Below are 12,475 nucleotides of genomic sequence, written 5' to 3'. Positions count from 1 at the left end.
GAGCAGGGCCACCTGGATTGGACTGCCCAGGACCACATCCACACAGCTGGTGAAGATCTCCAAGGATGAAGAGAAACTTATCTGGGCAACCTGTGGAAGTGCTCAGTCAACCTCACAGGAGGAGAAAAAAAGAAAAAAGTGTTTCCTTACACTGAGGGGGAAGTTCCTTTGTTTCAGTTTGTGCCCATTGCATCTTATCTGGTGACTGGGCACCACCAAAGAGGCCTTGGCTCCATCCTTTTTGAGTCCTCTCCTCAGGTATTTGCCTACATCTGTACTATGTATGTAAATACATATTACAAGCAGGTGATATTCAGTCCTGCAAGGCTTTTATTGACCCTCTGTAAGCGTTTTGTTTATGGGAAAGTTACACAAATATTTGCAAATGTTTGTATAAATAAAGCAAATATCAAACAATTATTAACAATCTATATAACAATATATAATATTAAAAACAACAAATATTAATTTGCTAATTGGATGTATGACTACTTTTGTTATTTATGAGCTATTACAAGTGTTAACTTATTGCTCAGAAATAATGGTTAACAGTTTAGTTGTTACTAACTAAATGTTCAAATTAGGTGCAGGCTTTTTTTGTTTTTAAAAATCTTTAGGAAAAGTTCTGCCTCATTTGGAAATTTAACAATTAACGTTAACCTATGAACATGTCCTTAAAATCTTTTTTTTTCTTAATAGCAAGAACAACTAAGTTCTCACATTTGGTTTTTCTCTTACACTGCCATAGGAAATGTAGGTCAATTTGTTTTATTTTTTTAAGATAGAAAAGTGACTAACTCTCCTCTGAAAGGAGCAAGCAATAACACCAGTAGATATCAGTTTTATGAGCTAAATTCAAACATTCAAACTTTTAATTCCAAGGAACCTCATGACCAACACTTAAAAGCCTTCATTCATCGTATCTTCTGGGGGTGAAGCAACATTCCTAACTGATAACAAAGTGACATGTATAGCAGAAACTTAAGCATATTTAAAATGTACTTAAAATTCTACTATAGCATCATTAAAATAGTAATCTTGATTTTAAATAAAGATTTAACAGAGGCAAGTTTGTCACTCAACATGATATCATTCTTTATGTCTTTTATAAGACCAGCCAACTTAGCTGGGGAAAAAAAAAAATAAAAAATTACACTTCTATAGGAAAGCAGAAGAGACAGCAGGTGATACCCGAGAAAGTATTTGTCTTTTCCAAATATGAGCTGGTCTGACATAATCCTTTCCTACAGCATACACTGTGTGGAAGAGTTACCCAGCACTCTGATACAGTTCACTCAATTGTTGAGATACTTATTACTGAATGCAGTAGTTTAAATAACACTTTGATGTTAGCTGCACTGAAACAATGATTAAAATCTAAGTTATGTCAGATTAGCTTGAGTAAAAAGGAATTACTTCTAAATCAAGATAGAGTTACCTAAATTTCTACCCAGGTACAAACATGAGAACTTGAAACATAATTTTGTATAACAGACAAATGTACAGCATGCGATGCAGGAAATGAAATAAAGCAGCGCAAAGAACCAAACAGATGCACACACTTCCAAAGTCCACAAGAGGGGGTCATTCAATTGCACAATCATGTAACTTCCCTTATGTTTAAAAGTTCTATCCACAGCGTATCATATTATAAACGATTGATAAACACCACATGAGATACTGGGCAATAGCTACAAGGAATTTAATATTTGAGAACTTAGGGTAGGCTGTATTTGCATACTGGAGTGAGAAAAAGGGTGTTACTTTTCCTGACTCTATGCTAAACAACCAAAAAACATCCTTGATAGCACAGTCTGAATGGGACACAGCTAGCAAGGAGCTAGATGCATTCGTGTCCCAAAATACTCCAAACAGAAATCAGTCAAGAATATTATACTTACCTATACTGAAACAGATACACTGCTACTCATTTGCAGCCAAGTAATTAATATATGCAGAAACAGCTTAGATTGATATCACACTCTTCTTGGGAGGCGTGCAGCGTATTTTACTTATGCTCAAACACACCACGGAGTTGTTGTGTATTAATGCCTCTGTGCTGCAGCCGTCCATGGGTATTTTGCCGGTTGGCAGGCTCACAGAGACCCTCACGTAGGAGCTTGGGCTGAGAGCTGAGCAGCAACGCACAGGAAGAAGCCACAAAGTCCTTTATAAAGTAATGGGCGTTTGTCCTGTTTTCCAACAGGTAGCCACCAGGTAGTGTCATCTTCCGTCTTAGCATTATCTGGACAATAAACAATCTATACTGTTCTTTCCTGGTACAATGCAGTTCTCTTTGTCCTCAGTTGCGTTGTAAGTAAATACACAATTGTACTACAGAGCTTCCTATTGAGATCTCCAGCAGCTAAAAAGCATTAGAGCAACCAGTTTAAGTTACACACTCATCAAGTATCTCTTAACTGCAGTGTTGATGTCACAAAGTAAATATTTAGCCACAGTCATCATTCCTCCAAAGAGTTTTCCTTATTCCACACTTTACAAGTTTCTGTTTTTCTCCCGCAAGTATCTGATCACTTCCACCGGCATTATCCTGTGCTGTTTGTGTACTCTCCCCTGCTTCTGTATACACAAACCACTCCAGCACTTAAATAAATAACGCAATCCAGTGACTACAGGAAAAGCGCTAGCACAAGCACAAATCATGCTCAGTCCCTGAATTTCCTGCTAGCAAAATTGTTCCATTCCCATATCCCAAAAGTTACTTTGGCATGCAATTTATTACTGAACATAGTTGCCATATACAATATTACCAGAGCACTTTCTTAAATGCCTTCTCACCTTACCCTTGGTGGCTTTTCAAGTACCGCTTCTTGTCCTTGCTAAACACCACAAACTGTTTGAGAAAATGTTCTTAGAGCGAACTCAAAGCACTCCCTTGGAGAAGCCCGATAGCCACAACCAGGTCAGTCTGCACCTCGCCTCCGTGCCAGGCTGCTCCTTGGGCCGGGAAGGAGGGCGGAGGAGGGCCCTGGGAGCAGGTGTGTGCTGCCTGCCTCTCGCAAGCCATGGAGAACCCATCATGGAGCAACCCAACATGGAGCAATGCGTCCGCTTCACAGGTGGGAAGGAGTTACCTTCACGAGTGTGAGGGGAAAAAAAGGGGGGCTGAGGGGGCAGGCAGAAAATTTAAGCTGGTTCTTTTTCCCTACCTGGTCAGAAAGACCTAATTAAGATGAAAATGCTGTAGCCTGCTGTTCAAGAAGTTGCTGCTTGTGGCTGAGCAACAAGTTTTGGGGTGCGCTGCCACCCGGGCACCCTTCTCACCTCACAGCTTGCTCTAAGCTGGTACCCCGCTGTTAAAGCGGGTTTTTTCTCGGGGCAGTGAGGAGCCAAACACAGTTTTCAGCATTTTCATCAACCCAGCAGGGAGAACTTCTCCCCAACCCTGGTTTCAACAGTAAAAAGCGTTCAAAGTGACGACGGGATTTCTCTGGGTCAATCGCTAACCAGGAGCGGCGGACGAAGTTACTCGTACCTTGTCCTCACGGGGGGTCAGGTCAGCCGAGGGGACGGCCAGAGCCCCCGAAGCGAAGCCCCCCCAGCCAGGCACAGCGGGGCACAGCCGCCCCACGCCCCTTCCCTCAGGGCGTTCCCTTCCCGCCCCGGGCCCGGTCCCCGCAGGGCGGCGGCTCAGGTGCGGCCCTGCCCCTCGGCCGCGCCCTTTCCAGGAAGCGATCGCTGCGGGGCGGCGAGGCGGCGGCTCCGGCAGACGCCGTCCCGCCGGAGCCTCGGCAGGGCAGGTAGGGGAGCGCCCCCGGGGCCGGACAGCCGTTGGGGTGGGGGGCGGCGGGCCGGCCGGTCCCGGGGTGCCGCCGCGGGCGTCCCGCGGAAGAGCTGGGGCTGAGTGCGGGCTGCCGGGCGGGGGCTCGACTGCGGCGGTCGCCTCAGGCAGGGGAGCGCGGGCTGCTGGACCCTGAGGGGGGGGCAGAGGCTTTCTCCTGACAGACCGGGTCCTGTACGCGTGTTCACGCCGGGGGCCTGCCTTCTCTCTCGAAGCGACAGCCGGGGTCCTTTCGTGCGTCCCGGGGCGCTCCGTGAGAGGCCTCTCCCGTTAACGTGGCCGCCGAGCCCGTGTGACCACCGCGGTGTGACCTCCTCCCCGGGAGGAGAGCGGGCATTGCGCTGCTGCGGCCTGAGGCCCGCTGACATGTGCGGGTGTTATGCAAGGGAAACTTCAGAGACACGCAGGACCAGTTTGGGTCGGTATTTTTCTTCTAGGGAACCATTAGCCCAAATGGCGTGTAGGTACTTGCGTTAGGTGACTTCACTTGTAGGATTCATTCAAGATTCATCACTGACACCTCAGAGGAGTGACTGCGCTGTCATTTTCCTGAAGTCACGTTAGTTTCTGTCTGACAGATCCCCCGCCATGTTTGTGGCCTTGGTACTGCTGTGCCAACTCCACCCGATGATGTTTGCGTTTCCGCACTGCGCAGAGAAATTAAATGACCTGAAGCACCTGGAATCGAAAGATGGTAACTTACTTTTAACGTGATTCTGGGCTTTCCAAAGTAAAACTGTATCTAGTTTTTCTCCTACTAATTTCTAAACTACTTTCTTCTAATGCGTGCAAATGCTCTTCTGGTTCATAAACATATTGTACAGTTTTATTCTTAATTTTAGTATAGTTGAATCCCTTTTGATGAAACGTGTGATAATTTGGGTATCAGTATTATACATGTATCAGATTCATTAGTAAGTGAAGCTTGGGACAACTGAGCGTTTTCTAGATCGTTGCATTATTGTCATTGATGTTAACAGAAAAATGTCAAAATTTCAAAAGTTTGAAATCTGTATTAAGACAGTATTGCTTTGATACTATCTGAGCACATAACATCATAGTTTCGTATATCTAGAATTCATTTATATTTTAAAGTGTTTATTTGCATGGTGTTTGAGACATTTTTTTTACTCAGTGCCAGATCCCTTACAACACCTTGAAATATAGTGCTGATATTGCTTTGGAAGGAGGGAGGTGGAAAGGAGGTAAAAACAAATTTAGTTTCCAAGGAGGACTCAATCACTGTGATGTTGAGCCATCACAGTTAAGTCCTGATGCTTAACATTTAAGTGTCAGGGCTCCACAAAGGAATTTTTAAGATAGCTGCCCAGTCTCCTCAGTGAATAAGGAGTGCAGAAACCTTAACACAGACTTGCAAAAGCCATCACATTGAGCAGGGAACTCCTTCAGGGCAGTAGGTTGATCAGAAAACATAGCTAGCAGAAGAATGCTGAATACGGGTTATTCATTAAAAACCATATTGCTCTGGGGCAAAACACAGAGCTGCCAGGCTGCCTCTACCCTCCAAGTTCACAGCATAGAACCCTCTTCTGGCAATAGACTTGGTTCTCTCATTTTTTTAAGACAAAGTTGGAAAGTGAGAGGCCCGTCTCTTTTATCTGATAATTTAACAACTAGAACAATTGCCAAGAATATGGGGTACCTGCCCTGGGAGGTTACCTCTTCAGCATTTTCTGAGCCTCTTTTACCACTAGAGTGACTTTATTCAGCACATTGCATGGATACATTTTTAATTAAATGTTAGGCAAGCTAAAACGGGATTTACCATCTTGTTGAACTATGGCCCAGGAACTGCAGAACTGCATCCAGTTCCCTCATGTATAGCAGAGAATTCAAGTTCACATGTTTCATTCTTCAAATACTATCTTAATCATGGAATCATATGTAATTTGGAGGTGGAGACAGGTGCACATTGACTATGTCCTACAAAGTGACAAAAAGCACAGGTAAATTGATGAAGGCTCTGAGAGAGAAAAGGAGTTTGTATCACTGGGAATAAGGGGTCCTAGGTTCTACTCTATTCTCCAGGCAGCCTCATCATGCACTTCACATTCATTAAAATGCAGCAATTATCTAAGTTAATTCAGAAGTATAGCTAATAGCACTTGCACAGTAAGGTATGAAACACTATTGAACAAAACCAAAGATCTGTTTCAGAAGTATTAAGCTAGTCCTATGTGATTTGCAATCAATGAACCAAGATATTGATAATATTTATTTCCATGAAATTCTTTTCCCTTTCCACTTTTTTTTTTTTTTTTTGGGGGGGGGAGGAGGGGGTGAAGTCCTTCTCTCTAGTTACTCTTAGATACAGCATACATATTTTAAGCTTAGATTTTCATGCAACTAATTTGAAATAACAGATTTGCGTTCCTTCATGAGTGTGTGCACGTGCATATGATTCCTTCTATACATACTGTAATATTTCTTGAATACACTGTAATACCAAAGGCATAAACAACCAATATGCAAGTTATACTTCAGTTTTATTAGTTTCCAGAGAGCAAAATATTTTGAGATGCCATTGCAAGATCTAATAGTAACTATTAGGATAAAAATTCCAGAATGATATGATAATCTAGCCAAACAAGAACACAGAGCTAATTCGTAGCTGAACAACTTTATTCTGAATCTCATCTCCTTTTTTATCTGTCTGGCTTGGTATGTAACAATGCTGTTTCTGAATTACAGTTGCAAAAATAATCCTCTAGTCATCTTACTAAACCAAAGTCTGGATTTCTTAGAGTACAGATCAGGCTTTCACTGAAAGCCAAGCCAGAAAACTAGTTTTATCATATAAAGATGATATTTCTTAAAAGAAGCTATAGCAAGAACAGGCTAAAACTTGACTATGAAAAATGCCTGGTGAGAAAATGCATTCCTGTATTCCAAAGCCTTCTACAATTTCACTAACTCTTCTGGAATCTTACCTTACAACTTATTCCACAAGGTTTCATAGGGCTTGTAATAAGCACAAAAGAAGAAAAGAATTAAATTTCTTCAGAAATGCCTGCTGCCAGTAAAATTCCTATCATGGACTAATTTTAAACAAATAAGCATGGCAATATGCCAATCTTTACATAAAACTTGCTGCCACGGTTGTGAAAAGAGAACTGAATAGGACTCTGCAGCCGTGATTTAAAATCTAGTCTGTAAACAAATGTTGGAACTCACAGACACCTGAATATTGATAAATGTATTCTGAAGATTATTTTGAAAGATGACGACTTTTTTTTTTCTCCTTTCCCCTCCAGTAGGTCAGAATCTTGCTGGGTTTCGATCTGACTGGATTCCTGCTTTCTGTGACTATGCTTTGTACTCAAAGGCTCCAGTGAAAAACTGATACCCACATCCCAGAAGGGATAATACTAAATCTTGAACTTCCAACTGCTGTCTTGAGAACCAAATTCTCTTGGCCATTATAAGAAATAGCTGAAATGCTTTATGAGAGGAAAATATGTCCATTTTATATTGCGTAATTGGAAAAGTTAGCAACAAATAACATATTAGGAGGAGAGCTTGATGTTTTTTTTCTCCTGTATGTAGCTGAGAAGAAGAGAACTTCTACAGGAAGAAGTTGACTCAACATAGTCCCTTTAGGATATTAACCACTCTTTAAAAACACTATATGTAGCCTTCTTAACTTGTTTTAAATCACTTTTTTTTTTTAACTAGTGTTCACATCAGCAAAGGAGGCCAATTTATTCATTGGACGACATCTTCTGAACAACAGACTTGACTTTGAAGCATTCACACCGGATAACCTGGAAAGAGAATGCTTTGAAGAGCTGTGCAGCTATGAAGAAGCCAGAGAAGTATTTGAAGACCCTGATAAAACGGTAGTTATTCAAACAAACTGATATATACTGAAGGAGGTTATTGAATATATGATTACTGTATTTAAATACTATTTTTACAGAAAGTAAAACAAGATTGCTTATTTTATAGTAGTAGAGGCCCAAATTAGATATGATTATTGCACTTGATATGCAGTGAATGTGCTTGCATATGTACTGTTGCCTTGAAGACTTGAGATAAGGGCTCCAATTCTGCACAAACAATGAAAAATGAGACTTCAGAAGTACCACTTGTGGCTATACCTATATGCATTTCAGAATCGTAGTAACTTCTCAGCACCCAGATTGAATGTGTTCCAAATGCCCTACGTATTAATTGGCTAATCTCATCCTTATTTAATGCCAAATAAGCATTTTATAAGTGCAAGCTAGATCTACAGTTCAGCTATTGCTGAGTATTCCTGTAGCATCATCTTTTAAATTGCTACCTATATGCACCTTGGAAAAAAATATTATTTAGACAAAACAAATGAGAAACTTTACAGCCCAGTAATAGAACGTAATGGTTGTCTGAAGACTGGCTCTTGCTGCATGCAGCACTAATCTCTTCATGATCCTAGATGTGCTCTGCACTAACTTGCAGAAAGAGCAAGGAACACCTAATCTGAAGGTGGAAATGCTAGTTTGCAATTGCTATCATTTCCTTAAGGAAAAGATGAAAATGTTAAGTCAGACTCTTTCTGGAGTTTTGCTAGATAGCAAAAGTGGAAATTATGGCTAAACACATTCAGTGCACTGCAGTTACGCAACATAAAGGTTTTTCTCTTGAAGAATCCTATTTTTCCTAGTTCATATGAATTCAAATTCTGTTTATGAAAATGTCTGAATCTTAAGAACTTGACTTTGCCTCATTGATACTTTTATGTAGGGATTACAAAGGTTAACTGTCACCATTTTTAGTATCATAATATTTGCTAACTTCTGCAGGCAGCAATGTCTCTGTGACGTAACATTAGACAGCTAAATGCAGTTCAATATTTCACCAACTGGCATTTTATTCTTTGTGAAATTGTAATTTTTATGCAAATTTGAATGTATGACATAAATATGATGGGATAAGCAAGTACAAATCCCTCATCAAGAGTTGCTTCTGTTTATGCCATTGTTAAATTTTGCCTACAGTACCATATTTTTAAAGATGCTCAAGACTGCCAATTATGGATTTCTTATAAATCTCATCCTTTGTATTTTTATAGATGGATTTCTGGAAAGACTATTCAACTAAAGGCCCTAAAATAAAAACAGGTAAGTCATCTTTTTTATTCTTTTCTCATATTGCAATGTCTTATATTTGTTATAACAGTACCTCCTTAAAAATACACCAGTTAGCAGATCTACAATTTGATCAGGGTCACAAGTATGTGAAGAAGTATTTGGAAGGCACTGGAGGAGAGACATCTCAAAAGTTTCACATACAGAAAAGGGAATATCTACTCACCTCTGCTTTAAGATGAATGTGAACTGTGTTGCACTGATATTATGGCTTCTCAGAGCACACCAGACATTTGTGGAAAGGAACAGCTTTATAGCACAGCAAAATTAATATTTCATAGTGTATGCTGTAGAGTATGTAGATGGGAAAAGCCCTATCTGAAAATAACCAATATTTTATTTTCAGGTAATGACACACCACAAAAGATTAACGTTACAGGACTTCTCATCAGTCTAGTTGTTGCTGGAGTAATGTTAGTCATAATTGGACTGCTTATCTTCTACTGCTGCAAAAGTAGATGCAAATCAAGGCAACCACCAGGGTAAGGAACTTCACTGCTTAGAGGGGAAAAAAAAAAGTAAAAAATCCACCTTGGCCTCTTACAGTGGAATTTAAAAACCATCATTGGTTGGTCTAACTGCGTTCTTAGATAAGCCAATGGGAGCTCTAGTTCTGTTTCCTGGAAGCAAAGTTAGGTGAGGACTAGCAGTAAGTAGTTTCACTGAAGTTAATTAGTAACACAAAAACATAAAACAGCACTTGCATAGCTGACACAAATTCTGTTTTTGTGTTTGTGTGTCTTCTTGGGTCCAAAATACCCCTACTTAAAAACAGAATCAATTTAATAGGTTGGGGCCTGCACTGGAAAGTCTAAGTGTGTTCTAATTTGCTCTTACAAGTAGAGTGTATGCACTTCATGGCATCTAACCTGCTTCAGATGTGGAATGAGGTAGGTTGGAGGAAATGCTTCTCTATCAATTCTCCAGCCCTGCTTCATCCTAAACTTCAAAAGAATACAAGAGGAGTCTGTTCTCTCTTCCCCACCCATTTCCCATTAGTGAACTATTCTTACCCTGTGGTTTGAGGAGTGTATTTGGATTCTGTTGTTTATGATCATTAAAGGCAAGGGTAGTTTTTTTTATTATTGTTTTACAACAAAGACTTCATATTCTTTCTTCCATTTATTAAAACGGAAGCTGCTACTTATAATGCTGTTAACTTTGTTTAGGTACTTGGATTATGTAAGGAGTAGAAGACGTAATTCTACCAGCATCTTCAGAAGGCATGAAGAATTTTCTTTAAATCCACTTCCTCTCAGAACTGATGATTCAGGACTACCAACTTATGAGCAAGCAGTTACTTCAGATGGACAGCATGATGTACCACCACCTCCTTACCCAGGGCCCCAAAAAGGGGCACGGGTGTTTAAAAAGTCCATGTCACTCCCTGCCCCTTAGCTACAACCCTCCTTCTGGAGAGAGGGGGTATTACTGAAGCATAACATACTTTTTTAAAGTGCGCTACCTTGCATATTGCAAGACAGTTTCCAAAAATGTGAAAGAACTTTAGCGTAACTAGGAGCAAGTGAAAATCCCATTTGGGAGAAGTGATCTGTTGCAAAGACTGCAGGACAACTCTTTGCATGAGGTTATTGCGCTAAGATGAGGGAATGTGTCAGGATTAAGTCTTGTACTGTTACACTCTTCCACATGCACTTTGAGCCATCCCATCATACTATTGATGTTTCATTAATAGTTTCACCTTGTTTCTTTAGAAGGAACAGTATTTTAATTGGTTTTATAGACACTAACCATTTTTGTGACTTGATGCTTTCAATCACTAAGAAATCTACTTTATTGTTTGATGTATTCACTTTACTGCTGTGTAATTTTCTATTCATTCTAGTAATAGATTTGAGTATGAACATTATTTCATGAGTTGATCAAGTGTAAATATGTTACTGCTTCTGGAATACATCGGTTTGTTTTAGATACTGCTGGTTAACACTACTTAATTTTACGTATTTTTGTGATTACTTTGGATGAAGAGGAACCATTAATTGCATGACACATTACCTGCTCAGACAAAGTATACTTTAATCAAAAGGTTTTTTGATACTCCAACATGGTATTTGGTGTACTACCACTCTTTTTGGGGGGGATGCTAAGCAAATAGCTAGAGATTTGTCCCTTGTTAAAATTATGGTTAGGATACTTTGTCTGGAAAGTACACAGGTTCCATGGATAATGTTCCCCTTGCAGTCTAAGTATATAAATCGGGGAAGAAGAGACATTTTGTCTCTGGAATAATATGCCAAACTACTCCAGGCTTTTCTCTAGATTTTTCCTGGGACACAAACATACTAGTTAAATGGGACTGACAGCAGCACTTTCAAGGAGAGGGATTTCACAGGGCTTGTAAAAGTTCAGATTCTGTACTGCTTTATGTAATGATGTATGCAGCTGGCAAGATCACAAATAAACTACAGAAATTGTACTGAAACCTACTTAATCACTTGAAGTTTGATTCTTCTGCTCTTCCTAAAACTCATTTGCAAGTGATTCTATGCAATGCAAGCAAAGATCTTGACCTTCATATAACGAAAAAAACAAACAAAAAAAACAAACCTAGGATGAGTAACTTTACTGCTAAAAGAACTTATAGCATGGACATTAAACTGCACCTTTTATATACTTCTGTAGAGTATAACACTTCAAAATTAGTCAATGAATCTGCAGTTTAGACCCTGAGGGTATTCAAAATATGCAGTGACTGACATTCAAATAGTGGATACATGTATCAATTTACAAGACACATCCTGTACATCATAAATATGGAGCAAAGTTTAAAATTAAATTAAACATAACAGACTTACCTCATCTTAGATAGGGAAAAATTTCCCAAGCAGTCAATGGGATTGTTTGTTTGTTTGTTTTGCTTTTACTTTCATTATGTCAAAACGCTTACCTTGTATCTTGTTTTGTTTTAGAAGTTCTTACTCATCGGGGTAGCACAGGAAAAATAAACAAGAGGTAGACCATGATGTCTTGTGAATTAAGAAGTATTGCCACACTTCCATATTTTACACACCATTTCATTTGAAAATGTAGTTACCATTAGAATATTGAAAACAACAAATAGAACTCTCCTTAGGTGGGTGGAGGAGGTAGTTTTAGAGGAGCTTTTAGAGGAGCAAAGCAGGAGCAAGTTTAATCCAGCTTGTGTACAGATGTAAATCATCAGGGCTGACCTTCAGGACTTATTTTTCAAGGGCTAGCAGGAAAGGCAGTGGATTCTAAGTAAATTAACAGACATCTGCTGAGACAGATAAAACCAGAAGTGTCTAAATGAAACACTGAGAAAAGTTATGCAGTACTTTAATTCTGCTTCTCGCAGAACAGGTTTAAACATGTACCAGTACTTAAATGGTGTTGGCTATCACCTTGGACCATTTTCAAAACTTACTTCATGTTGTCCTTTCGGCATCGTACTAGTTTACAGCATGCAACCTTTTAGAAATCTGAATAGATTATTAGTTAGAGCAAATAACTGACGGTCAGAAAAGCAATCTTCAACTCTGTC

The 12,475-nt window shown here is 39.8% G+C and overlaps 1 protein-coding gene across 1 annotated transcript; it reads left to right on the top strand.

The window, feature by feature from the left end:
- The first annotated feature begins 736 nt into the window (after nucleotides 1-736).
- PRRG4 (proline rich and Gla domain 4) lies at nucleotides 737-11,398 on the top strand. Its single transcript, XM_035550389.2, has 6 exons — nucleotides 737-3,761; nucleotides 4,381-4,496; nucleotides 7,499-7,662; nucleotides 8,877-8,925; nucleotides 9,299-9,434; nucleotides 10,122-11,398. The coding sequence occupies exons 2-6, from the start codon at nucleotides 4,391-4,393 to the stop codon at nucleotides 10,348-10,350; spliced, it is 684 nt and encodes a 227-aa protein (XP_035406282.1). The 5' UTR covers nucleotides 737-3,761; nucleotides 4,381-4,390; the 3' UTR covers nucleotides 10,351-11,398.
- The last annotated feature ends 1,077 nt before the right edge of the window (nucleotides 11,399-12,475 follow it).

This window comes from Cygnus atratus, chromosome 5 (assembly GCF_013377495.2).
Source record: "Cygnus atratus isolate AKBS03 ecotype Queensland, Australia chromosome 5, CAtr_DNAZoo_HiC_assembly, whole genome shotgun sequence".
Classification (NCBI taxonomy): domain Eukaryota; kingdom Metazoa; phylum Chordata; class Aves; order Anseriformes; family Anatidae; genus Cygnus; species Cygnus atratus.
The sequence above is the reverse complement of the archived record's forward strand: the minus strand, read 5'-3'. Positions and strand labels throughout refer to the sequence as shown.